Source organism: Aedes aegypti, chromosome 3, assembly GCF_002204515.2.
Source record: "Aedes aegypti strain LVP_AGWG chromosome 3, AaegL5.0 Primary Assembly, whole genome shotgun sequence".
In the NCBI taxonomy this organism is placed as follows: domain Eukaryota; kingdom Metazoa; phylum Arthropoda; class Insecta; order Diptera; family Culicidae; genus Aedes; species Aedes aegypti.
The window spans coordinates 284008023-284035720 of NC_035109.1; the positions used below are offsets into that span (position 1 = coordinate 284008023).

At 39.1% G+C, this 27698-nt stretch overlaps 4 protein-coding genes across 4 annotated transcripts; all 4 read left to right on the top strand.

Moving 5' to 3' along the window:
• The first annotated feature begins 7343 nt into the window (after positions 1-7343).
• Positions 7344-8243, top strand: LOC5576618. The gene has a single exon (XM_001662722.2). The coding sequence runs from the start codon at positions 7372-7374 to the stop codon at positions 8182-8184; it is 813 nt and encodes a 270-aa protein (XP_001662772.2). The 5' UTR covers positions 7344-7371; the 3' UTR covers positions 8185-8243.
• A 3973-nt stretch (positions 8244-12216) lies between these two features.
• On the top strand, positions 12217-13237 carry LOC5576617. Its single transcript, XM_001662721.2, has 2 exons — positions 12217-12684; positions 12741-13237. Exons 1-2 carry the CDS (start codon positions 12336-12338, stop codon positions 13175-13177), a joined length of 786 nt encoding a protein of 261 aa, XP_001662771.2. The 5' UTR covers positions 12217-12335; the 3' UTR covers positions 13178-13237.
• Positions 13238-13721: 484 nt separating this feature from the next.
• LOC5576616 lies at positions 13722-14624 on the top strand. Its single transcript, XM_001662720.2, has 2 exons — positions 13722-14106; positions 14168-14624. Exons 1-2 carry the CDS (start codon positions 13764-13766, stop codon positions 14605-14607), a joined length of 783 nt encoding a protein of 260 aa, XP_001662770.1. The 5' UTR covers positions 13722-13763; the 3' UTR covers positions 14608-14624.
• An 8842-nt stretch (positions 14625-23466) lies between these two features.
• LOC5576615 lies at positions 23467-25100 on the top strand. Its single transcript, XM_001662719.2, has 2 exons — positions 23467-23885; positions 23944-25100. Exons 1-2 carry the CDS (start codon positions 23540-23542, stop codon positions 24381-24383), a joined length of 786 nt encoding a protein of 261 aa, XP_001662769.2. The 5' UTR covers positions 23467-23539; the 3' UTR covers positions 24384-25100.
• Positions 25101-27698: the final 2598 nt, after the last annotated feature.

Here is a 27698-nt window from a genome sequence, read left to right on the forward strand (position 1 = left end):
CGGGGGTAGACAAAATCGGGTCTAAATAGGTGCTAAAATCGGGGGTAGACAAAATCGGGGGCAGACAAAATCGGGTCATTACTGTATTATATATACGAAGAAATCGGGAGAAGTTTTTTTTATAGAATTGAATTACAGTTATGAAAAATAAGGTTTATATTATAAAAATATTCAAACAAGAGTGTTGTGTAACTGAAGAGATAAGGCCAGTCCTAGTTATATCATTAAGATTATTAGCGAATTGATTTCCCAATTTATAAGTAATGACTGACATTCCAACCTAACTTCATTTCTATTCAATCCATATCTTGGAAAATGTGGAGTTCTTGCAATGACGAAATAAAAATAAAAAAACATATTTTTTCTTTGGTTCATATAAATAGCTAACGATCACACATTTAAGTAGTACACGGATCCTCGCTCTTTCTCATATCAAAAAATTGAACAAAAATTCTCCAAATCCGTCGAAAATACTAGGAAACTAGCCACCCATTTATTCGAATGTAAATATAATGTATGTATTTTTCTCTAGGCACTTTTATTTAAACGTGACAATGCCAGAAAAATCGATAGCCCTCGTCATACTGAACAACTTTGGTCAGGATACTGAGCAATCCACAAAACAAAAAATATTTGCTCACTAGCGCCGCCTAGTGGCAAAATTTCGAAACTTTCGGCTCAAATAATGTTAGTCCTCGTGATACTGAGCAACTTTGCCGAAGACGCCATCTTTCTAAGTGGTCAATCTACTCAGCTATGCGCAAAACAAAAATTCTTTGCTCACTAGCGCCGCCCAGTGGCAAAATTTCTAAACTTTGGGCTCAAATAGTGTTAGTCCCTGTGATAATGAGCAACTTTGCCGAAGACGCCATCTTTCTAAGTGGTCAGGCTACTCAGCTATGCGCAAAACAAAAAATTATTGCTCACTAGCACCGCCTAGTGGCAAAATTTCGAAACTTTCGGCTCAAATAATGTTAGTCCTTGTGATACTGAGCAACTTTGCCGAAGACGCCATCTTTCTAAGTGGTCAGGCTACTCAGCTATGCGCAAAACAAAAATTGTTTGCTCACTAGCGCCGCCCAGTAGCAAAATTTCGAAACTTTGGGCTCAAATAATGTTAGTGCTTGTGATAATGAGCAACTTTGCCGAAGACGCCATCTTTCTAAGTGGTCAGGCTACTCAGCTATGCGAAAACAAAAAAATATTGCTCACTAGCGCCACCTAGTGGCAAAATTTCCAAACTTTCGGCTCAAATAATGTTAGTCCTCGTGATACTGAGCAACTTTGCCGAAGACGCCATCTTTCTAAGTGGTCAGGCTACTCAGCTATGCGCAAAACAAAAATTATTTGCTCACTAGCGCCGCCCAGTGGCAAAATTTCTAAACTTTCGGCTCAAATAATGTTAGTCCCTGTGATAATGAGCAACTTTGCCGAAGACGTCATCTTTCTAAGTGGTTAGGTTACTCAGCTATGCGCAAAACAAAATATGTTTGCTCACTAGCGTCGCCTAGTGGCAAAATTTCGAAACTTTCGGCTCAAATAATGTTAATCCTTGTGATACTGAGCAACTTTGCCGAAGACGCCATCTTTCTAAGTGGTCAGGCTACTCAGCTATGCGCAAAACAAAAATTCTTTGCTCACTAGCGCCGCCTAGTGGCAAAATTTCGAAACTATGGGCTCAAATAATGTTAGTCCCTGTGATAATGAGCAACTTTGCCGAAGACGCCATCTCTCTAAGTGGTCAGGCTACTCAGCTATGCGCAAAACAAAAAATCGTTGCTCACTAGTGCCGCCTAGTGGCAAAACTTCGAAACTTTGGGCTGAAATAATGTTAGTCTTAGTGATAATGAGCAACTTTGCCGAAGACGCCATCTTTCTAAGTGGTCAGGCTACTCAGCTATGCGCAAAAAAAAATTCTTTGCTCACTAGCGCCGCCTAGTGGCAAAATTTCGAAACTTTGGGCTCAAATAATGTTATTCCTTGTGATAATGAGCAACTTTGCCGAAGACGCCATCGTTCTAAGTGGTCAGGCTGCTCAGCTATGCGCAAAACAAAAAATCATTGCTCACTAGCGCCGCCTAGTGGCAAAATTTCGAAACTTTCGGCTCAAATAATGTTAGTCTTAGTGATACTGAGCAACTTTGCCGAAGACGCCATCTTTCTAAGTGGTCAGCCTACTGAGCAATGCGCAAAACAAAAATTCCATGTCCACTAGCGCCGCCTGGTGGCGTGATTCCGTATCAGAATGACCACCGCATGTCAGCCCTTGAGCTACTGAACAACTCTTCCGAAGACACCAACCTTCCAAAACATCAGGATCTAGAGATATCATATGATACAAAATTTTGCATTCTTATCCCTCATGGTTCATATAGTGCAAATCAGAAAAAGCGCCCCTACCGGCCAAGTTCTCAACTAAAAGGATGATCCTCAACTCCTAAAGGTAGATCGTACTTAGCACTGAAACTTCGCCGAAGACAGTACTGTGCTATCTCTTTTGGCATACGAGATATTCAACGACACCCCCAAAGTGATGAAATCCCATAAGCCCTGGGTCTCTTATAACGTTCGGGTGTGTCTTATAGGAGTGAGCGTAATAGGAGTGCACGTTATAGGAATGCGTTTAATAAGAGACCCGACTGTATATCGGATGGATTGTATTTCCTGCTGCAACGGAATGGGGCTCTGCATTGTTTTGATTTTGTATAAGTTTTTGACGTTTACTGGCCTTGTTGTTTACTTACTTCATAAAGGTGTGAAAGAGAGCGAATGATTTTTGTGCAGAGCCCCATACACGTTTTCTCCCAGAATTTAGTTTTGACCCAGACAACCAAAATGTACGTACCGTAAAACGGAGTAACTTTGATAGTTTTTTCGAAGAAAACTTAAATATTTTTGCATGCTGTTTCAAAGATTTACAATTTATATTTTCAAAACAAGTACTGGCATCCTAGCTATCGATTACAGTCGATAAATTGGCAAAAGATTCATTTTGAATGGATATATAATTTTTCATATAATCGAAAGTTGGTTTTCTGTTTTGGGGTAACTTTGATAATGGAGTATGATTCGAACAAAATTGAATGAATAACGAACATTTGTAGGGCATTGCATACCTCTAGGCGTTTAACGTTATATGGAAATTTCTGACTTAGATTACAAAAATGGTCCCAGTTTGTGAATATGCTTTTCGCTAAGAGATTTGAGACCGTATTCAAGTTCTATGATAACTAGGCTATCAAAGATAAGTGGCCAACTATTCAAAACTACATCAAATAGTGATCGTAGAACAGATTGTTTGTAAGCGTTTTGAAAATGCTAAAATTGTGTAAGTTTTTTAAATTCGTATAAAAAGCCTAAAATGTTCTTGATTTAAATGAAAACCGCTCTTACATGAAGTGTCATACTAATATTCTTTAGTTTTGCATTCGTTTTGCTTAACTGATTAACAGAAATTATGATATTTCATTTAGTATGCGGTGGGTTACTAACTATCAAAGTTACCCGCATTATCAAAGTCACCCCGTTTTACGGTATAACGAAATCACCTGGAGGCTTCATATGTGCAAAAATTCACTTATAAGATGTCGCGAAAAGGCCTTCTACGTACAAAAGTGGATATACGTGCGTATATTATGTGATGAATAATAGCATACAATGCGAGGGTATTAATTTTCCACCGATCTAACCTGTCCTCTTATGCGACTTATCTTATGATAATAAATGATGATTTGACAGCTGCTACGGATTGATTCGACTTACATCGCACGAATGTACGGGACGAAACAAAATGTACAAATGAACTCAGAAAAAAGCGTTTTATGCGAGGAAGCTCATCAATCTGACGATTTTATCAACCATGTTTTGCGGGTTTGACGTAATTTGTATGAATAAACGTGAACTTTTTTGCGACTTCTGGTTGTCTGGGTAAGAAGGTGATATATTCCGAAAACTGACAGCTACTTGACGACGTCATTCCTATCCAGCTCGAACAAATTTGCGAAAAAAATGATCTAGTGGTCCGGAAGGTATATGGTACGATAGCAGTGACGTCACATGTTTACAAACAAACTTGATATTTAGATCAGTAAAGAGCCTGCTTTGTTAAATTTAATGCCGTGGTTCTGACATTCTGTACTGCAATTCTTGCACTTTTTCTGATGGTATGTTTGAGCGCACGGTGTTGGTAGAAGAAAAAAACACAAAACCTCACGCACTTTCGGGGAACTGTGAAACTAACTTTTTTTTTCTACACGTTAATGCTTCCAGTGGACGGTTATGTCCTTTGAAAGAAGCACCACACTAGACAACGGACTAGCATGCAACGCCCAGTGGCACAATCGGAAAACGTTCCTGACGAAAAGTTTTCGGACTGAAGCGGGAATCGAACCCACACTTCTTGACACGATGCGGCTAAATGCTTGGTAAAACTAACCGCACGACCACGAAGCCCACAAATACACCGATGCATTTGATTTTGGAATCTTTTCGAAAGTTTTTGAAGAGCTTCCTTGGCATTTATAGCGGTAAAAATTGAAACGATGTTAAACCGTCAACATAGTCAATGCTTGCACTAATGTTGACACAATCAACTCCCGTTTTTTATCTCTCTTTCTTCCTCTCCTTTTCTCTCTTCCATTCTTTTGTAATTCAACCGTATTCCGCCATCAGGTTCAAAGCAGTCATTCAACCAAACAAAAAAGGGCCAAAAATTCCAAAAAAAAATGGTCAAATTACGTATCTAGGGCCCAAGCTAGATGAGAATTTAACACTCAAAAATCACGTTGAAGGCATGCAAGCCAAATGTAATAAATATGTAAAATGTCTCTATCCCCTTATTCATAGAAAATCAAAACTTTGTTTTAAGAACAAGCTTTTGTAATTCAAACAAATTTTCAGGCCATATATATTTAGGTTAAGTTAGGTTTAGTAAATTAAAAACATGTTTTTTTATATCTTATAAGCAGGTGAAATCAATTCACCTGTGAAAAATCTGAACTGCTACGGCAAATGAAATGTAATATATTGTTAACAAAAAGTTAATAAAATCTTTGATTTGTTTTACCAAATTAGGATGATAGTGTTGTCTTACACAGAGCACCTAAATATAAAAAAATGAATATAATGTTTGGAAGGATACTAATAAAGAAATAAAAAATAAAAATAAAAATAGGCTGATGTGCTAGTAGCCATCGTATTAAGCATTGATCAGTGAGAACTGCAATTTCCCCAGTATTGCAGTGAATGATGTTGATACAAACCGATGCCAAACAATTCTTTCTCAAAACGGCTTTAGCATTGTACAATAACATTTTGATAAATCTTGATCTCTTTTTGGAAATAATGCAAATAAAATGCATCTTACCGTATTCTCAATCCGTCGTATCGTTTTCAACTCCGTTGCAATCAGTTTCCAGATTCGTCTCACAACTTACGGGTCATTGTGTGTATTGAGTGGTTAAAACACAACATATAAACGCTATAATAAAATGTTTGACTAGAATATATAGATCTACGGGCATCTCCCTCCATTCCTTCAGCATGATGGAATATACTAATTTCCTTTAAAATTAATTATTCGTCATCAAAATTCAGCCCAAACATATGAACACAATTAACCGAGCAAAGTGTGATTAATTATGGATTTGACAGACAAATTAATTATATAACCATCAAATCGACAGTAAACTACTAGTTTGTAGTCAAAAACCCTTGGAAACCATAAATCTCGGAGGGGAAGCAGCTTTTTTCCCAAAAGCACAATATGACTCTGAGCAGCTCTGAACTCGTTCGCGAATCACTTTTAGCTTCGGTTACTCGGGAGCACGACAGATGCGAGTAAACCAGCACTCTGACGCTCGGGAGCGTTTGGTTTTGTTTTTGTTCCAGTTCAGCAGAACTGTTCGCCACTTTCCATCACTGTTGGAAAGTGGTGTGGATCAGTTGATCGCTAAGCATTTTTCTCAAATCGTGTTCGTCCATGCAATTTCGGTGGAAAAGTGCGAAGTGGATAATTGAACTGAAGTTATTTACCGAAATACAGTAGTTTTATTGCATTTTTGGTGTGGAAGTGTACAAACCATATCAGCTTTCACAAAATTACACTTGGATAATGAATCTATGTTGCAGGTAAGTTTGAATATCCGCCGTAGTGGAATATTTAAAGTTTGATACGACGAATAGTAGCGCTTACGATGAAGTAGAACAAAACCCTAAATGAAAATAAATAAAACGGCCCTAAAATGGGTTTCTTAGAGGACGTTATACCAATTATCTCATTATAGAGATATTACAATTTTGAGGTGATTTTTTGCCCTAGAGAGTTCTAAAATCATCAAAACAACTTGAAAAGCATACAAAATATGTTGAAAATATGCTAAAATCGAAAAATTGCACTTACGCCCTTTGTGCCACCTCTTAAACTTTTCCAAAAATGCTCATTTATTCACAGGATGTTATTTTGATACCGATGATAATTTGCCAACTTGTAAATTTTGACTAAGAAAGATTTTGAAATATAAGCTCCACCCTACTGGTTTATGGTTCAGTTACAAACACTGTAGTGTGCAAAATAATTATGAAAATGTCTCAATTGACCTTCGAAAAGACTCCACTTGACGTCCGAATAAATCCGGAACGCACCGTCCGACTTGGGCTCCCAGTACAGATCATAAAATTTGAATAGTTTTGTGGTTTTATGTTAAAATTTCATTGACACCGGCTGAAAATTTAGGATATTAAAGCTGAAAAATCACGAAAATTTGGTCAAGAAAATAGGTCAGGGACGCAAAGGTTAGGGTAACAAATAAAAGAGAAATCATAGCTAATATATTTCTAGGCATTTGAGAGCTAAGCAATAAATCTTTCTCAAAAACATGACACTCTCCCTTACTCGATATTCCGTATCTCGATATCGAGTTAGAGAACCATAGTAAAAGTTGGTTTTCATGGCTAACTCGATAGTTCCTTGGATCGCAGTTGCACTGGTTTTGTGTTCTGTAAGTCGATACCTCCCTAACTCGATGGTCCCTTCAATATCGAGTTAAGGAGAGTTGACTGTATTGCTTATTCGAACATCTAACATTCGACCTTATTCAATTACCCCTCTTTCACGACACGCTGCAGGAGTCCAAAACGCGTGATAATCTGCTATCTTGTTTGCGGAAATATTTCCACCGTCGGCTACGCAATGGCCTTGAAAGTTTTGCATTATTTGCCAAAAATCACTGTTATCTCTAAGATATCAAATCTTCCTGTCCCCCCAATTTGAATTGCACTTGACATTAAAACTTCTACGCGTTGGCAAAGCACTGAAAGAAAATAGTATAAAAACTCTCATCAGTCCTCTCGATCATTCAGTTACTTTCAAAAATGGCTTACAAACGTATTCTACTTGTCTGTGCACTGATCCAGCTCTCAACTGCCGCGGTCGAAGTACCCGGAAAGTTGCTGAAAAGCTCATCGGAAGGATCTTTTGTAGCATTTGCAGCAGCTACTGAACCAACCTGCGACTTAGTCAGCGTTTATACCACATGTAAGGACTGTAATAACGTACTGGTTTGCTTGGGTTCAACACAAAGCACGAAGAACTGCACTGCGGCGACTCCATCCACTCCTTTCTGTGTCAACGGTGCATGCTCTGCTTCTTACGACAGTGCTTCAGGATGTACGCCTTCTGGAGTAACTTGTACCGGAGTTGGATTCTACCCGGATCCTAAAGTTTGTCAGATCTACCACTACTGCGAAGGAGTCGATCAGGAATCTTCAGTTTACGAGTGCCCACCCAACTATGTGTACAATGCGGAAACCACTCTCTGCAAGCAGAAGATCTACGCCGCAGATTGCGTTACGGTGAAGTGCGACCCGAACAAAATTTTCGTCAGCTATGGCACTAGCAAGAAGTATTACGCCTTCTGTCAGTTCGAGAACGATGTTGCAAAGAGCATTCAAGTGCTCAAATGTCCCGACAACTGCAACTTCGATGGAAACAGCTGCTTGTTCAAATGTCCAGGAACCGGTAACTATGCGCACATGGACCCTGCCAAGTACTACCAGTGCTATTACTCTGGAGCGGTGCTGACTTTCACGACCCAGACCTGCCCTAGTGGAAAGAACTACGACAAGGATTTACGCGTTTGTGTTACACCAAAGACGACCACTACGCTGACTCCACTCGAGCAATAAAAGTTTTGGGCAGTTAGTTGTATATTATACAGTCAATAAATGAAAGCTACATACGCTTATTGGATTCTTTTGTATTATTATGAATTTTATGGGTCTTCCATAAACATTATATGATTTTCATAACACGTTGCAAACTATCTAATGACCTTATTCTTACACATCACATGAGCAACAGTTCAATTGCTATGGAACTTCGCACAATTTCTTACACTGTTCACTAGACCTATTCAAATATCAGGAAGTTCCTCAGTCAACCAATATTTTGATTTTTCATGTCGAAATAAAAATTCATTCGACGGTACCGTAATTTCGGGTGAAATTGATCATTTTTAACGGTTTTTCTAGTCTGTTTTCTATAACAATAACAATGCCAAAAAACTAAATGCAGGAAAACAAGTGCGAAGGTGAGCCTCATCGACTCATGCACTGAAATTTTCTAACAAATGTCATTTTAGTGTTAATAAATATCTCTAAAATAAAAAATCAGGGGATCTCATTTCGGGGTGAAATTGATCACTTGTCAATGCCATAATTGTTAGCTTTCAAACCAAATCTACATGATAGATTTGAGCTCTTTGAATCCGAATCTGCTTGTCAAATTCTTAACAATGCCATGTTTATATAAATAATGCATAGTTAAATTTCAACAATTACTCGAAAAACGCCTAAATGTATGCAATTTCCTAAGGAATTCAATTATATCTACCAGAAATTCAATTATTTCAACCATATGAGCGAATTGGTACGAGTTTTGGTGATGCAATCTGGTTTGGGGATATATATTAAGCATCCTCACAAACTTTCAGGTTTATACCATGTTCAAATCCTTGCTTAGAAATAGAAGTTTATAGATGTTTGTCAATACTGCACCGTACATGATTTTGAAATTTTACATTATTTCCATAGCAATAATCATTCTTTAACGCAAAAAACTTCACAACACACAATTCGACAATAGCTACGACAAAAAACGTTCATTTACTGCAGCTTACATTGATATTTGTGCTTCATTAGGAATAAATAAAATCGTGTGATACGTTGATCAATTTCTCCCTTCTGATCAATTACACCCGATTTTACGGTACATGTGTCATGCACGATTTAACTATCATCAGGTTGGGATGAGTTGTTCGATCTTTGGGTATTTTTTGTAATTTATTTCCTAAAGCAACATGTAAGCTGTTAATGGTTAATGATTTCATAGATTTAATATGTTTGTTTCCCGCTGACTAGGGCCTGGAAAAATAATGCTAATGTGTGTTTTTTGTAGCATACTTATTCAGAAAACCGTGATTTCTGGATACCGTGGAGAACAAATTTCAATCACACAATTTTATAAACTTAATTTAATCTTATTGGCGTGTTCGACAAACTTTAACAGAATATAATTAGCTTTCAATAGGTGGCAATAGCAAGTGATTTTGATTCATGAGTATTGAGTTATGATTTTTCAAACCTTAAAATAAGCCTAAAAACACATTTTCAACTTGAAGGGTAGTGAAATCTCTATTAGATGAGCTTAAAATTTGACCAGACATTGTTCTTAGCATGAGAATTCGGAATACTGCTTGACCGGAAGATTTAAAGACATTTTTCAAATATGAACAGGTCTACTGTTCACCAACGCCGTATTCCAACATGTGAGTTTACGGACCTCTTTGGAAAATTTCTGAAAACTTCAACTTGTGTGTGTAACTTATTGTAACGTTAAGTAAAAATAATAATTATTCCGATGTACAAACTTCCAAATAACTTGCAAATAATGTTGATCTTCTAATTTAAACTTCTAAGGGCCGATTTCTTCACCTTAGCTTAAGCCGTAAACCACGTTTACCCATACGATTAAACCAGGTTTAAGGCCTAAGCGGTGGTGAAGAAAACGCTTATAAGTTTGTCGGAAAATTGGCCAGGGTATAAAGTAATAATAAAGATCTGAAATCTCAGACCATTACTTCTTACGTAATTAATGGATGACCTATTAGATTATCATGGCAACTATTGTTGTATAGCTTCAGGTAAAGGTATTTTTCCAAGATTACACTTTTTTTTTTTGAGAAATACTATCTAACCCTCAAGATCACATGAGAAAACACTATGACCGAATGAATTAATTGTTTGATTTCCCCATAGTTATTTCAATACAAATTTGAACGACGTGCAGTTTCAGTGTGGAGTGTAACGGATATTCAAATCACCCTATCAAACTATTCAAAGAGTAACAAATAATTTTAAGTTCAAATGATAAAATTTAAGAGATCCATGAGTATTTCTCTATTTCAAAACATACTCAAGTGGATCCATGTTCGGTTCTAAAGTCTTGAATGATTTGATGAACTAAGAACATCAAATCATTTGTGAATTAAGCCTGTGATAATTAGGGTGGTTCAAAATTTGAAAATATTTGAGAATCCAATCTCCCATATATTTCTTACCATCCTTACCATAAAAATAGTTTTCTGTGAAATTTTCAGCTTTCTAGGTGGTGATTTGAAGGTGGCCCAAAGACAATGTAGGTTTATATGGACATTACTATGGAGACATTTTGAGATATGTTCCAAATACGCTAGTGCTGTAATGTAAGCACAAACTTATTATCCCATAGTAAAAACTCATTCTTCAAGCCATTTAATCCAATTGCAAAATATATGTAATGTTTAGCTTTCGGTAGTTGTTATTTTTTTTATTTTGATACAAAAGCTTTCAAAAAATTAAGACATACCGAGAATTCTTACACAAAAACATCACTTGTATGCAATATTTCAAGCGTGTGTTAGAACAAGGGCGTAAGTCGCATGATCGATTTCTCTTCTGCGAATGAGGGTGACAAAAGCGGGTTTGTCGGTATTTTTTCACCTCAGGACACAAGATTGCATCGCTACCTAGCGTCCCAAAGTGAAAAAATGCTAACAAATCCGCTTCTTGTTACATTTATTCACAAGAGAGGGAATCGATGAAGAGAAATCGATCATACAGCTTACGCCCTTACTCTAGCAGACGCTTGATTTGTCAATCTGGATCGATTGTGAGATTGCAGTGAAGGTTCATCCATCCAAATCGACTGTTGTCACCTCATTCGCCGATGCGAAAAGGCCTTTTCACAAAACGTTCCATAAGGACTGTTCATTTTATAAAGTGGACACTTTGTTTTTGCTATATCTTTTTTATTTATTGAAAAATTGCAATCGGTTTTCTGTGTATTGTTCAACTATTATTCTACAATGTTATGAAAAAAAAATCTAGGATATGCTTTTGGTTGAAGAACTAAATAGTTTTTCCAAAAACTCCTAAGAAAAACTGTTCGTCAAAGTTAAGCATAATTTTTTGCATAACAAAAATCCTAATTTTAATGAACAAATTTTATGTTGGTATCCTTTATCATTCTACTAAAGGTATCGCTTTAAAAAATTTTAATAATATTCTACCGTTCTTTGACACTTGGCTATTCTAGTGATTGATCTTTTATCGCCAAATTTGCACCATCCTTTTACTCTCAGTAAAAAAGTAAAGTAAAAATCGTGTTAAAAATTGGTTGAGATTACTAAAGAAACTAAATTTGTATAAAAGAGAGCTATATCGCGAGTCTCAGGTATAAATTTATCCCTTTATGGTCATTTTATTGAAAAGTCTCATACTTTCAAAATGGTGTTCGGGGAAACGGGGTAATCGGGGAACCGACATTCGGGGAAAAGCAGCACAAACGGTCAAAATAATGCTATTTTTTCATATTTTGTTTCCCAAAATATTTAAATTGCACTCGAAATGATAGGAGTTTGACGATTACAATGTAGTTTTAGCCATAGCTACAAAATTTCACTGAAGAAATTTTCGTTCGAACGTTTGTTATAACAATTGGATTACCTTGTCTAATTATAATAATGAACACTGTTTTCTCAGTACAGATTATAAAACACTCGCAGTCAACAATCGAGATTTTATTCATTTGTGATGTAGGCATTGTTAAGAAAAAGCAGAATAGTTTTTCAATCCAACCGTTGCCTCCTCCATTTATCTTGACACGAAGGATTAAGTAGTTTGCAATTCCAGAAAACTTGCAGTTCTAAGAAAATCTTCGCCGCACATGTTTATCAGTATCGTATAAAACCCGGAATCGAATTCATGGACAAAATGCATCGTCCATTAGCTGCTCCACAATGCACTGTCTTCCTGTCCTGGTATTCATCTGTCACTTGCTTTACATCACCCAAGCCCAGATAGATGTTCCTGGTGTAAGATTGAATCGCAGTTCGCTGCTTCGCACATTTACTCCCGGAAACTGCTCGGATGGAACCGGGAAGACCTCAATCTGCAGCAGCTGTTCGTCGCAATCGCTTTGCTTCGGAGGAAATGCAATCGCAGAAGTGGCTTGCCCGGGATCCAATCCGTACTGCAATCCAGGAAATGTGGAAGCAAGATGTTCGAATTTACCAGCGGTGGGTTGTGGAGCTACTGGTGGGGCCCAAGTAAGTTCGATAGTCTGTCCGGCGCTTGGCGTTCTTCCTGGTAAGTTTCAGAATGCGTGGAATATTGGATGATTATCATGAAGATTTTTCTTTCAGATCCAGCCAACTGTAAAGTGTACCACGTTTGCCGCAACTTACAACAAAATTCCGACGTATACCAGTGCCCACCGGGGTATCACTTCAATCTTACCACGAAATGGTGTCGATCGGATCAAGTTGATCAGTGTGTCCGTGTGACCTGTGGGACTACCAGTGGGTTCGTCTACTACGGAAACTCCAGACAGTACTTTGCGCTTTGTGTAGTTGCCAATGGCGTAACAACGTCGTACATCATGAAGTGTCCCGACAGAGCTACCTTCAGCATGACTTCCAACAGCTGTGTCTACCAGTGCGCCGGTCAGGGCAACTTCGAGAATTCCAATGACCCAACGAGCTTCTACCAGTGCTATGTGGTCAATGGCAGTTACGTGGTAGCACTGCAAAGATGTCCTGCTAACACGACCTTCAAGGAATCGTTGCAGTATTGCTCTTAGAAGTGAAATAAAGCACAGTTTATCGTGATCAAACAATAATAAGCAACATTTTAATTACAACTTTGACTATCATTTATTTTAGTTTCGGCGTCTTTTCAGTTAACTGCGCTCTATTCTTTCTTATTGTTGCCGGACATAATGCGAGTCCATATATACAGGGATTTTATGTGGCATACTCAAAACGTGCCCTATCATTCCTGTTTTTGCAATTTTGGTATTTTTCAACTTTACAAAACAAAATGAAATTTGAACAAACTAATTTGATTCCATGGAACTACACGAATTCTTGTTTCGAAACGTCATTGATGGAGTGATTAGAAATACCTCAAATTATCAAGAAAACACATGACAAACCTTGACTTTACTCAAACTGTTGACATGTTCATCTGGAACCAGGTTTTGTTGGAAGTATGTATAAACAACATTCTTATCTAAAGTATCTGTGACATGCTTGTTAAATATTGTAGGCTTTTGCACACAGCTCTATTCATTGTTTACTTAGCTCTATTATAGAAGAATAAGTGTTTACAACCCGATAGTACGTTAGGATGCCTACCTACCCAATCTACAAATCTTCATTTGCAAGATGAAGTCCATCATCGGCTGCTTCATTCTTTTGAAGTTTTTAGAAAATATTTTTGCGCAAGATGTTGACCTGGGTGAAAAGCTGGAGGACGTCTCACTTGCCAGAACATTCACTCCAGGTGTATGCGGTGGAGGACAAAGCTCAATATGTGCGTCATGCACATCGCTCTCCCTTTGTATTTCTGCCAGTATTGTAGTCGATGTGCCTTGTAACTCAACCACATATCCTTACTGTATCCCAGGAGAGGTTGAAGCAAGATGCTCTACAGAACCTACGTCTGGTTGTGCTCCAGCGTCGGACGAAATCGTTGCCATCACGTGTTCTTCTGTTGGCGTTCTACCAGGTAATTTTCTACATTTCGTATCAAAGTAGTAACTTCTGCGCAACTAACTTTCTCTTTGTAGATCCTTCAAACTGCAACATTTACCACGTTTGCCGAACGGTGCAAGGCATCTCGGATGTCTATCAATGCCCAACCGGAACGAGATTCAATCTTCGAGTTCGGCAGTGTCGAGCTCGTAGGGTAACGCCTTGTGTGACAGTCACTTGTGGTGCCACCAGTGGATTCGTGTATTACGGAACTTCAAGCCAATACTACGCTTACTGTTTGGTAGCAAACGGTGTAACAAGTCGCTACATATTCAAATGCCCGTATCGTGCATCATTCAACATGAGCGCCAAGTCTTGTATTTATCGTTGCACCGGTGTTGGAAACTTTGTAAATACGAATGATCCGACAACGTTCTACCAGTGTTATGTGGCAAATGGGCGCCTTGTTGCTGCTTTGAGATCGTGTCCAGTAGGAACAAATACCTTCAATCAGACACTACAGTATTGTGTCTAGCATTTAATCTAAGCTCAGCAGAAGTAATAAAAATGTTAAAATGAAGAAGTTACCTAACTTCTTTATATAATTTTGCAAGATTATTTTAACTACTAATACCTTAAAACATCTTTCATTGCTTTCGTGGATGCATAATAATAAACATCTCACCAATTTTATTGATTGTTATGAGATGGGCTGCAATTCGCTACGTTTTATCTACGCTTGTCGCCTATTGGATAATCTATTTCCACGCTACTCGGTCCTGGGACAATCACATCAGTCTTTTTGGAACGACCAAATTTCTTAAGTCATCAAAACGCATCGTGTGTTTGGCCACCAAGAATTTGGACGGGCTAATCCTGGTATAGATCATGAAAACCTAAACTTCGTATCCATTTGGATGGTCTATACGATTCAAATGGTTGGTCATTGCTGGGCATGGCGTACCATTGGTACTTGACATACCTGCAGGAATGAAACAGACCTTTTTGTGTGGTCCTAAGCCTCTTGCCCAGCAACTCCTATCTCTACCTCCTCGTGATACTGGCCGGGTTACAAGTAACATTAAGGAAGATCGGGTAACCAGCCCCGGAGGGAACTTTGGTCGTATGCTGACAGGGAAGAAGAAAGGAGAGGGGGGGGAGAGTTTGATTTTGCAAGCCTGGAGCGTCTGTACTCCATATTAAGAGCGACTCACAACCAGGGGACTGACACGGCTGTCATCCTGCATACATTTCGGCTCTGCCTCACATCGTTTTGGTACTTCGCGTTTTGGTACCCACTTTCTGGTCGGTTTGCCCTAAACTTGCTCCTGATTTTCGAGTATACGGCTCATACGCTGCTAGTGCTGGATACTGACAATTAAATAAATCGCATTGAATCATCGTATTTGATGACGGTTTTCATTAGTTCATCATTTTGTTTAATGTTTTACGCATCAGCGAGGTATCATTGATGTCTCCTACCTACAAACACATATGTTTTGTCCCTCCCAAAATAATCAAAACAAGAACACTGGACACCATGTTGAATTGATGTTGGGTTGGTAATTATTGGCTCATGCCACCCCCTTGCTCACAACAGCGACTGTTCCCCATATCAAGGGCGGCTGTTCATCGTCCGAGTGCTAGAAAAGAACTCTAAGCTAAACTACGCACTATGGTTCTCCGGAAATCTAGGGGTTGGTGTCAGGCCTTTCAAGTCAACTGTTAAAGCACAACAGCACCAGCAGAATGTGAAAGTTGAGGATCAAAGACCGGCTCTTCAACTTCAGCATAATAAACGAGCACAGCTCTCACTCCGGAAGCACTGATGATGATAAAGACACTTTTTACGCGCAGCTCGAATGCGAGTACGACAGATGCCCAAGCCACGATGTCAAAATCATCATTGGGGATATGAACGCTCAGGTTGGCCAGGAGGAGGAGTTCAGACGAATATGGATATTCGCAGCACCTATTTCCAGCAAAGCCTTCCATACCGACACACCTGGAGATCACCACAACAGACAGAATCACGTGGCTACAGTACCGGAAGCGGGTGAGCTGGATGAAGCCTCTCTTGAGGACTGCTGAAGTACAGTGAAAGCAGCCATCAGTGATGCAGCTGAGAGCAATGTCGGGTACGAGGGGCGGAGTCGACGGATTGATTGGTTTGACGAGGAATGTAGGCAGATTCTGAAGGAGAAGAACGTAGCGCGGGCGGTCATGCTGCAGCAAGGGACCCGTCAGAACGTGGAGCGTTATAGACGGAAACGGCAAAAGCAGACCCACCTCTTTCGGGAGAAAAAACGCCGCCTGGAGGACACGGAGTGCGAGGAGATTAACAGCTGTGCTGGTCTCAAGAAACACGCAAGTTCTTTCAGAAGCTCAACGCATCCCGCAACGGCTTCGTTCCGCGAGCCGATATGTGCAGGGATAAGGATGGGAGCATTTTGACGGATGAGCGTGAGGTGATCAAAAGGTGGAAGCAGCATTTCGACGAACATCTGAATGGCGCTAAGACCACAGGCAATGAAGATCAGGACAACGGAGGAAATGCCTTCGTCGGTACTGCGGAGGATAGAAACCAACCAGCCCCCACTTTGAGGGAGGTTGACCCTCTAAAACTCAACCCCGCCTTCAGATGGGGTGCACTTATGAATTTTGCATATTTTTTCGTAGCTCGGAAAACAAAATGATTTTATTTTCGGCTCATAACACGCATATAAGGGAAGTTTATTATGACTTTCAAAACTCTTTTGTATTTTTGAAAAATGTTTGAAAAATTGTATTTTTTGTAACCTACAAATGCCTGGGGCTCATTAAACGTGTAATACAAAAATCATACCTTCTATATATTTCTACAATCAACAATTTACAGAAGAAGAGCCTGGTGGTATTAAAATAATTTGAAATATGTTTTCCCGTTAGTAACACGGAAAATAAAATATGCTCCGAAAAAAAATTAATATGTGTAAAAGTACCGCAAAAATAAAAAAAAATATTACCCAAAATCAACAACAAGAAGAGGCTTCAAGAAATATTGAAAAAGAATAGGGATGCTTAAAAATAAAAATTATAAAAATTAAAAACCAAAATTCAAAAATTCGCGAATAAAAATAAATCATTTCCCAAAACGTGTTAAGAACGATTTTAGAAAACGAAAAATAATATTTAGATCGAAAACAAAAATTTGGGTATAAGAGGGTTAAGGATGCCATACACCAGCTCAAGAACAATAAAGCTGCTGGTAAGGATGGTATCGGAGCTGAACTCATAAAGATGGGCCCGGAGAGGCTGGCCATTTGTCTGAACCGGCTGATAGGCACAATCTGGGAAACAGAACAGCTGCCGGAGGAGTGGAAGCAAGGGGTAATATGCCCCATCTACAAGAAAGGCGACAAGTTAGATTGTGAGAACTTTCGCGCGATCACCATTCTAAATGCGGCCTACAAAGTATCTTCCGTCGTCTATCACCTATAATAAGCGAGTTCGTGGGAAGTTATCAAGCCGGCTTCGTTGACGGCCGATCGACAACGGACCAGATCTTTACTGTACGGCAAATCCTCCAAAAATGTCGTGAATACCAGGTCCCAACGCATCACCTTTTCATCGATTTTAAGGTGGTATACGATAGTATCGACCGCGTAGAGCCGTAGAGCTATGGAAAATCATGGACGAGAACAGCTTTCCCGGGAAGCTCACGAGACTGATACGAGCGATGATGGAAGGTGTGCAAAATTGTGTGAAGGTTTCAGGCGAACACTCCACTTTGATTGGATCCCACCGGGGACTACGACAAGGTGATGGACTTTCGTGCCTGTTTTCGATATTGCACTAGAAGGTGTTATGCAGAGGGCTGGGCTCAACAGCCGGGGTACGATTTTTACGAGATTCAGTCAATTTGTTTGCTTCGCGGATGATATGGACATTGTCGGCCGAACATTTGAAAAGGTGGCAGACCTGTACAACCGCCTGAAACGCGAGGCAGCAAAGGTTGGACTAGTGGTGAATGCGGCAAAGACAAAGTACATGCTAGCTGGTGGGGCTGAGCGCGACAGGGCTCGCCTAGGTAGCAGTGTTACGATAGACGGGGATACGTTCGAGATGGTCGACGAGTTCTCCAGACAACCAAAATGTACGTATAACGAAATGACCTGGAGGCTTTGTATGTGCAAAATTTAACTTATAAGATGCCGCGAAAAGGCCTTCTACGTACAAAAGTGGAGGCGATATACGCGCATATACCATGTGATGAATAATAGCATATGTACAATGCGAGTGAATACATTTTCTACCGAGCTAACCTGTGATCTAATGCGACTTAACGTATGATAACAAATGTTGATTTGACAGCTGCTACGGATTGATTCGACTTCCTATGTACGAATGTAAAGGACGAAACGCTATGTACAAATGAACTCAGAAAAAAGCGTGTTATGCGAGGAAACTCATCAATTTGACGATTTTATCCAGCATGTTTTGCGGGTTTGATGTTATTTTTATGAATAAACGAGTTATTACTTGAACTTTTATGCGATTTCTTGTTGCCTGGGTCGTCTACCTTGAATCCTTTCTGACGGTTGACAATAACATTAGCCGTGTAATACGGAGGCGCATCATCAGTGGAAGTCGGGCCTACTACGGGCTCCACAAGAAGCTGCGGTCAAAAAAGATTCACACCCGCACCAAATGTACAAAACATTCACAAGACCGGTGGTCCTCAACGGACATGGAACGTGGATGATGCTCGAGGACACTTGGAATCTTCGAACGCCGGATGCTTAGGACGGTTTTTGGTGGTGTACAGGAAAACGTTGTGTGGCGGCGAAGGATGAACCACGAGCTCGCCCAGATCTACGGCGATCCCAGTATTTAGAAGATGGCCAAAACTGGGAGGATACGATGGGCAGGGCATGATGCAAGAATGGCGAACATCAACCCTGCAAAAATGGTCTAAGCTTCTTATCTGGTTGTTACAAGAAGGTGAGGAGCACTGCGAGTTAGATGGATGGATTAGCAATGGGCAGATTTCACCAGAACATCGACGTTACTGAATCGATTATAATATGATATGTTTAATCGAATAATTTGAATCCATTTGAATTGATGTTCATGAATCGATTCAATTCTCAAACTAACATGAAAATTAAAAAAACAAGTTCTCAAAATAAGAACAAAAGCAATTGCCTATGATTTTTTTATTATTCCTTCAATAGAATAATATATGGAGCTATCTGATTGCATTATGTGTTTAGATGTTTACTAAATAAAAGAAATGAAGCTGTGTGGAAAAGGAACAAAAGTGGAAGCTCAGAGCAAGAAACGCATCACAACGAGATATTGCAGGTATGCTGGATAGCCATTGGCTGAGATAGACCGGAATGATCGATCGATACGAGAGAAACTCAAGACTAGCTTAGAAAAGAGAAAATATTTAAAAGGTGTATGGAATCAAATTGCACCGCTTTTAAATGGCCGTAACAACCGTTGGGTATTTTTAATAGAAATTTTGGGAGTAATTTGTTCAAAGTGTATTTGTTTACGCTGTGTTAGTTTCACTTGCAGAGAGTAGTGTTGGATCCGTTGAATCTGTTGCATGCTCCTTGTGGGCGAGCGACGGAATCAGGATCCATTGTGTCCAGTTTGCGTTTCGCGGAAGAAAAAACGAAATGTGCCGTTAAAAAAACAAACGCGTCAGTAGTGTTGGACCCGTTGAATCTGTTGCATGCTCCTTGTAGGCGAGCGGTGGAATCCGGATCCATTGTGTCCGATTTGCGTTTCGCGGAAGAAAAAAAAAACGAAGTGTGCCGGTGGGAGAGTAAGTGAAAAGTGCCACGATCGGTTAGTTCTGTTTGATCTTTCGACCTTGACGCTTGCTCCTAAGGGGGCCAGCGACGAGGGCAGGATCAAACATGTCGCGCGTCGATCTAGTAAGTGAAAAAGTGGCGTGATCGGTTAGTTCTTTTTGATCCTCTGACCTTGACGCTTGCTGCTGGGCAGTGCGTCAAGAAAGCTAAGTTTTTTTTTCCTTTTCGGGTCGCGCGCCTTTTTTTTCTGAGTGCTTTTATATAGCCGAGCAAACGGCTGCGAGTGGATTGTGGCTGCACAGTGAAGGATATAGGATCAATTGGTGAGCTCGTTTCATGCTACTATTTCTAATCTATAAAATATGTATGACTGCACATTTAATCGTTACAATTGTGGGACGTGAACATGAATTTTCAACAAACTATGAATTGTTCGTCACTGTGAGTGTCGACATAACTCTGATTCATGAATTATTTATGTTTCACATTTTTTTATTTTCAGAACACCCCTTTTTACCTTTATTTTTGTAATTAAAAAAAACTTTGAATGATTCGACACTACAAGTGTAGACTTGCGAAAAGTTCACTTTATTCAACAAACTTTGGATGGTTCGCCACTGTAAGTGTCGGCATAAGAATAAGAGTGTTCTATGATGTTCCAACCAATCAAGTTTTTTGTTACTTTTCAAATAAGTAAAATATATTAACACATGCTTTCGTCCTGACAGCTGTAGGAATGTTACATTTAGGTATTTGTTCAACAAACTTTGAATGGTTCGTCACCTAAAGTGTCGGCATAATTTTCCACTACATAGAAATTGTTCATATCAAATGAAAATATTATATTTACAAATAAGCATGTATATATCTCACAAATCATTATTTATCATGGTCTAATCGCTTATCAAAGTGAATCCTGTGACCCAACGATCCTTCCCATTAACAAACATCCCTCCCAGTAACCTTTGTGGAGATGCAGAGGCAAACACGGTCTCCAAATAGCAAAGGTTACACACTAACATTCCATCCCCCAATCCCACCTGACTGCAAGGACGTGGCCGGCGCCGTTATTGACCCTGTATAAATAGAGGCACTGAATTATGCACATTGAAGAAGATTATGGCCAATCCCAGCCAAACTTCTAGTTGATTCTTTGTGCATTTTCACTGACTTCGGTCAATCACGGAATAGCAACCATTGATATGTGTAGTCAGTCTAAGCTAAGCTAAGCTAGCTGTGTTAGTTTCACTAGCAGATGTGCAATCGTTGTGAAGATGGAGTCGGAAGAATAGTAGCGACGCAAAGAAATTTTGCGCACGTACCTCGAAAATCCGAATCTATCTCATCGTGCTATCAGCAGAAAGCTAGGAATGGTACATTCTACAGTAACTCGTCTACGGTACCACAAACGTTTGACTATCGATCGGAAAGAAAAAAGTGTCAAAAATGGCTTTCCGTATACAGCGGGGATTCGCTGGTTGGAACACGACTGCCTTCCATCTAGCGAATCCGATCCGTTAGTTGGAACAACTGACAGCTGGTGAAAATGCTCCACACTAACGCATCTGGAGAGGAAATTGTCACGAAACGCACATATACATACGCATTTGTTCTATATATGGAGACTGCAACGCGACGGTACTCATACGTCAAAGTCCGTTTGACATATTCTGTTGACATTTGAGTGCTTTTTAGTTGGAATATTCTCCAACCAGCGAACATTCAACCATCGAGTCATTCCATGTAGCGGACCCCCAACGAGCGAATCCCCACTGTAGTGTTAAGGTTCACAAACGGGTAGTTCAAGCTTTCAAGAGGAATCCCAACAGTTCAGTTCGGGATGTGGCGAAGAAACTGAATCTATCCAAAACTTGCAAGATGCGAAAAAACGTGTACAGACGTACAACATCCAAAAGGCGCTCATTCGGCAGAATACGGTAGGTAAAACACGTGCACGGAAGCTCTACACCCAGATGTTGACGAAACTACATTGCCTCGTTATAGATGATGAGACGCATGTAAGAGCAGAATTTCGGGGTTCTAGTTTTTCACTGCTCATCATAAATTCGATGTCCATGATGACGTTAGAAAGCAGAAGATGTCAAAGTTTGCCAAAAAATATATGATTTGGCAAGCAATTTGCTTGTGTGGAAAGTAGAGCACCCCATTCGTGACAACTGGAACGGTCCATGGGCAGATGTACCTGAAAAAATGCCTCCAAAAGTGTCTACTTCCTCTTCTGAGGTCACACGATGGTCCTACGATTTTCCGGCTCGATTTGGCCTCGTGTCATTACTCGAAAGAGTTTTTGGAATGGAGAAGGCTAAAGTGGTCAATTTCGTTCCGAAGCATCGCCAATTGAAAAATACTGGGCCATCATGAAGCAGGCACTTCGGAAGCATCCTAAGAAAGTGAAATCGGAGGAAGATATGAAGAAAAAATGGACTGACCTTATTTATGATTTGGATACAGAATTGAAATTGAATAGAACAAATAAGGGGAAATATTAAAGCTAAGTAGCCCGTCATTCGTTTTGGCAATAATGATGACTTTTCAGCTTGCCTTTCAAAGTGATAATACTCAGTCTTGATAGTTTATATTGACTTGAAAAAGTTTCACTGTACGCGCTTCCAAGCATAAAGTATGCTGATACTTTTTAAGCTGTGTCAGTGCAAAACCAACTGATTTTCTTTGATTCGAAATCGTGAGATGAGTTAGCAACAATCATCAACGACGCGTACTAATTTCAATGACGGCCTACTTCGCCTAACATGTTTTATTTTTGTCCCTGAAAGTTTGATTTTTTTTATTTATTTATGTCATGTCGTCAATTAGAAGTAGACCATTTTGTTACAATTTTGAAATTGATTTGCGTTTGATCGTGCGAATTTTGCCAAATATTTTTGTGTGACGCAATTCGACTTAGTTACAGATAAACAGACGTAACAGCTAGATCACTCACCAATTTAAAACACAGTCACGTGAAAATCTACGCCCAATGCTAAAAATACTTCATTTGGCCAACCTCGAGCTAGGTGGTAGTGGTGAACAAATGTCAATCTCGAACAAAAGAGATGCGAGCGCCACGAGTGGCTAGTCGGCCAACTACCAAAAATTATAATTGGGCTCTATTCTGTGAAAATAATTACAGTGTTTGTCTGTGCTTTAGTTTTTCGGTAGTTGTCTAAACTTCCACTCGACTGGTAAGCCGTAAACAATAAATCATAATTGAAAATTATATTGCGACGAGAGGTGTTTTATATTTAGGTAAGGTTAGTTGAAGTTTGTTAGGATGCGTTTTATTCATTATATATAAGCAGGTAGATTCAATTCACCTGTAAAAATTCTGAACTGTTACGGCAAATTAGGATGACAGTGTTATCTAGCACAAAGCACCTAGGTATAAGAAATAAATGATCAGTTTAAAATCACTCTGAGAAGAAAAAGTGGGTCGGCAGCTTTAAACAACAGTACCGAACTATCATCGAACGATTTGCTTCCAAGGTGTATAATCCAATGAAATCCTCGTTGTTTGTTTACCTTGATGACAGAGAGATTTCCAAAGCAATTGTATACCAGGAAAAAAGTACTTATCAGCTCGCTACTTAATAAGACTGCAAAATAACTCTGCGCTTGTCTACATCATCATTCACCGACAAGATGAAGTGCATCATCATCATTTGTTTCGTTCTGTCAGTAACTCTCGAAACTATTCTTTCGCAAGATGCTGTTCTGGGTAACAAACTGGAGCAAGCTTCCCTTGCCAGAACATTCACTCCGGGAGCCTGCGGTGGTGGGCAAACGTCGGTTTGTACATCCTGTACGACGCTCTCGGTCTGCATTTCGGCCAACGACGTAATTGACGTTCCTTGTAACTCGACCACCAATGCTTACTGTCAACCGGGGGATGTTGAAGCCAGTTGCTCAACGGAACCGGCCACTGGTTGTGCTGCACCGTCGGACGAAACTGTTGCCATCACGTGTTCTTCCGTTGGAATGTTACCAGGTAAATAACTCGATGTGGAAATTGCAGCACGATTTATGAACTAATTTTATCTTTGCAGATCCTTCAAACTGCAACATTTACCACGTATGCAGAGCAGTGCAAGGAATTTCGGATGTCTACCAATGTCCAGCCGGAACGAGATTTAACCTGTCGGTTCTACAGTGTCGAACTCAGAGTGTGTCGCCTTGCGTGACGGTCACTTGCGGGGCCACCAGTGGATTCGTGTACTACGGGACTTCACGGCAATATTACGCTTACTGTTCGGTGGCAAATGGTGTGACTAATCGCTATATATTCAAATGTCCAAATCGAGCCACTTTCAATATGGCTACCAATTCTTGCGTCTATGTCTGCGCCGGTGTTGGAAACTATGTCAATACGAATGATCCGGCAACGTATTACCAGTGCTACGTGGCCAACGGTCGCTATGTGGCTGCGTTGAGACAGTGTCCAGTGGGAACGAGCACCTTCAACCAGACGCTGCAGTATTGTGTCTAACAGTTTGGCGTTACAGGTTATTTTAAATATTTTAAACACATAAACATATGAAAATTTACTATGGTTTTAAAATCATGCGTATGCTTCTTACCCGGTCAACCAGTCAGTGATTTTCGATAGCGAACGATACCGATTCGTTTTGAATCGTTGGCGATCGCCATCGTTGGACAAAGATCTATAAAGAAATCGGAAAACTGGTTGGTCGGGTAGTTTCCCCTTCCAATATGAAAACACTTTCTCGCATATTTTGTTTATGAATGAATTAACATCATTAACATTATTCAGTAGAAATATTTAAAAATAGTCCGCACGCCTTGCTGAAATAAGATCCAAAAATTCACAGGAAAAAAAGTCGGAATCAATAAAATTATTATCCTTCTATGCTGATTGTAGTAAAAAAAAACGTCTTAAGAACTAATTCCATCAGACTAATCCTATAGGATTCATCAGAAATCCACATAAAAACCCAGTTACGATCGTATTTCTGTATGAATATAATATTAGGCACTATTCTTAAACACTAAATATAAGATAAGGCACTATTCTTATACATTAAATACCCTCTTAGAGCGTGACATGATGTGAATTAGGAATATTTGATATTTATGGAGGAATTTAAGGAAGAATAATTTGATTCTATAGTTATGGAAAATTTAAAATCTTTTGTTACTTGATCGAATGAGCTAGGTAAAATACAATTTTATTATACTCCAAAAACTTTATTTCTACATGATAATTTATTGAAAGAGATTTTAATCGTGTGCCTATTTAGAAGTGATCAATGGTGAAAGTATTATATCAAATTTCAAATAAAAGTTGTTTGTGAGATTTAGATTTTGGAAAAACTCAACATCTGGACATCGTTTATCAATGCACAATGAATCGGAATTTTTATTGACATGTGTATAAACTGTCAAAGACGATAATAATTCATATTTTCCGACAAATGAGATAATTATACGATTATGTCACTCGGAATCGTATTAAATCTTTTGAGGGATTAAACAGACTCGTATGATATCGGCCAACACCACTAGCGAATGAAGGTTCACCGTTTTAGCATGTTTGAAAGTTTTTTAAATCAAACTATTGAGAACTAGAGCTACAGGTTAAAAGTAGACATGTGCGCGAAAGTACCGGCAGCTACAATTTTTGTCGCTAAAATAAATTTAAATTGCTTCAAACTTGTTTGTTTCTCGATATTTTTGCACCATTCTTTCACAAGTTCTCGAAAAGCTCTTCTTGTTTTTAAATATGTGTCGATATTGATAATAGGGCCCTAAAGCCCCGTCCCAATTTTAGTGCTAAACGCTTAAGTTTAGGCCAAGAACACATGTTCACTCAATTTTTTAATGTTTTCCGGTAGTTTAAGTCCAAAAAACATGTTTTATGTTTATTTTAGATTTTGTCACACCCCTTGGCTTAAACTCAAATTTTGGGTATATTTTGTTTTCCGTGTCCCTTTCGAAATGTTAGATAGGAACAACCCCGGTGTCAAAACTAAAACCCCTGTGGTGTTTTTGTCGACTAAGCGAACGTCAAACATGATCAAAAGTGTCAAGGTTCATTCATGGACCCAATTTTAAAATTAAAGATTAAATATGATATAGCCGTTATTTGAGCGGTAAACATTGCTAAAGTATTTGTAGTAACATGCTCTTTCGTGTTATTGAATAAAAACAAGATTTCATTAAACATTTTAGGAACCTATTGGTGATTGGTAATTGATAATCCAAAATTCCTTGGGGGACCGACGCGTAGCCATAACCCACGTAAATATCTCAGGCTACAGAATTGTTATCGTATTCGGATATACACTCCTCAAAATGATACATTAATGTGAGTATTTTGTGAAAAAATAAAGCAGTTTGGTGCAGCTGTCTTTGAGTAATGAGCATTTATGTTTCTAGTACCACCCTGGACAAATAAAGATCCTGAAAACAGTAGAAAACTTCATATCGTAATTTTCAGATTTCTCCAAGAATACTGAACCGATTTGTATGTTGTATAGTACACATTTAGTTTTTTGTTGACAAATTGACGTTAAACAAAATGGCCGCCAAAAACATTTTGTATGGAAAATGTCGGTCCCCCAAGGAACATCGGAATATCTTCAAAACCAGCTAAAAAATGATTAATATCGACACGGCTATTTAAACTAGAAGAGTTTTTTGAGATCTTGTGAAAAAATGGTTCACAAATGTCGAGCAACAAAAAAGTTTGAAGCGATTTGAATATATTTTTGGCGGTAACAAATGAAGCTGTCGGTAGTGGGGTTCATCGGCAGCGGCGTCAGGTTGTTTTGGTACCAGCTGCGGTGGTGGTCATCGACGGCGGAGGCAGCGTACATCGGCGTGGGGAAAAATGTACATAAACATTTTCGAAAATATATATGTTGAAGCTGTACATACCTAAACCAATGCAAACAGGATTTGAAAACAATCTAAAATTTAACATGTTATTATTTTTAACTGAGGACTCATGTAGCATATGGCATTAAGGGCTTATTCACATATTTCATAACGCTAAAAATGACCATTTTCGACACCCACCCACCCCCTCGTAACGCTTTTTGTATGGATGTTCTAAACATTTTGTAAGAGGCGTGACATCATGAGAACACCCACCCACCCCCTTCAGCGTTATGAAATTTGTGAATGAGCCCTTACAAAGCCGAATAAATTTCGATTTTTGTTTTTAATTTAAAGTTTGAAACCTAGCGTATAGGAAGCCGTGGGTTCGATCCCCACTGGAGCACAGATTTTTTTTCGCAGTTTCAATTTCAATTTTTACATTTGCCATGTGTCCAACGTTAGGAAAACTGCTTTATTTTATCAAAATTGACATCGTTTGAAAACAGGGGAGCCACAATTTCAAAATTAACATCAGTCTAATATCAACGTTTATGGTAAGAATCTTGTACGGTAAGATACATTACCAAATCTTATTGAAGTTTTCTTAAAAACTACCTAAAGCAATAAAACAGTACTTTTCAGTGCTACTTAAACAGTACTTTTCAGTACTATTTTATCTACTATTGATCCCTTTACGATCCTTGTTTGGACCCGTGCCTTCGATTTTTCGTTGGACCCGTTGGCGAAGGCTAGCGGTGGTAATCCTTCTTGGACACCGTCTTGGGAAAAAACCTCTCGAAGGTCACGTCTTTCTCGTTTATTCACTAAACATGGTATCAACAACTAACAAAAGGAACGGTGAATCTCTGAATTCACTACTTCCTTCCAAAAAAGTGGGATTTAAAACTGTCACTACACGTGGCAAGAATGGAAGAAAGGACGCTTCCCCGGAATGCGAACT

Coding starts and splice junctions, on each gene's coding strand:
- LOC5576617 (XM_001662721.2), top strand. CDS start 12,336: ATGCACTGTCTTCCTGTCCTGGTATTCATCTGTCACTTGCTTTACATC. Junction 12,685..12,740: donor GGCGCTTGGCGTTCTTCCTG/GTAAGTTTCAGA, acceptor TTTTTCTTTCAG/ATCCAGCCAACTGTAAAGTG.
- LOC5576618 (XM_001662722.2), top strand. CDS start 7,372: ATGGCTTACAAACGTATTCTACTTGTCTGTGCACTGATCCAGCTCTCA.
- LOC5576616 (XM_001662720.2), top strand. CDS start 13,764: ATGAAGTCCATCATCGGCTGCTTCATTCTTTTGAAGTTTTTAGAAAAT. Junction 14,107..14,167: donor TTCTGTTGGCGTTCTACCAG/GTAATTTTCTAC, acceptor TTCTCTTTGTAG/ATCCTTCAAACTGCAACATT.
- LOC5576615 (XM_001662719.2), top strand. CDS start 23,540: ATGAAGTGCATCATCATCATTTGTTTCGTTCTGTCAGTAACTCTCGAA. Junction 23,886..23,943: donor TTCCGTTGGAATGTTACCAG/GTAAATAACTCG, acceptor TTATCTTTGCAG/ATCCTTCAAACTGCAACATT.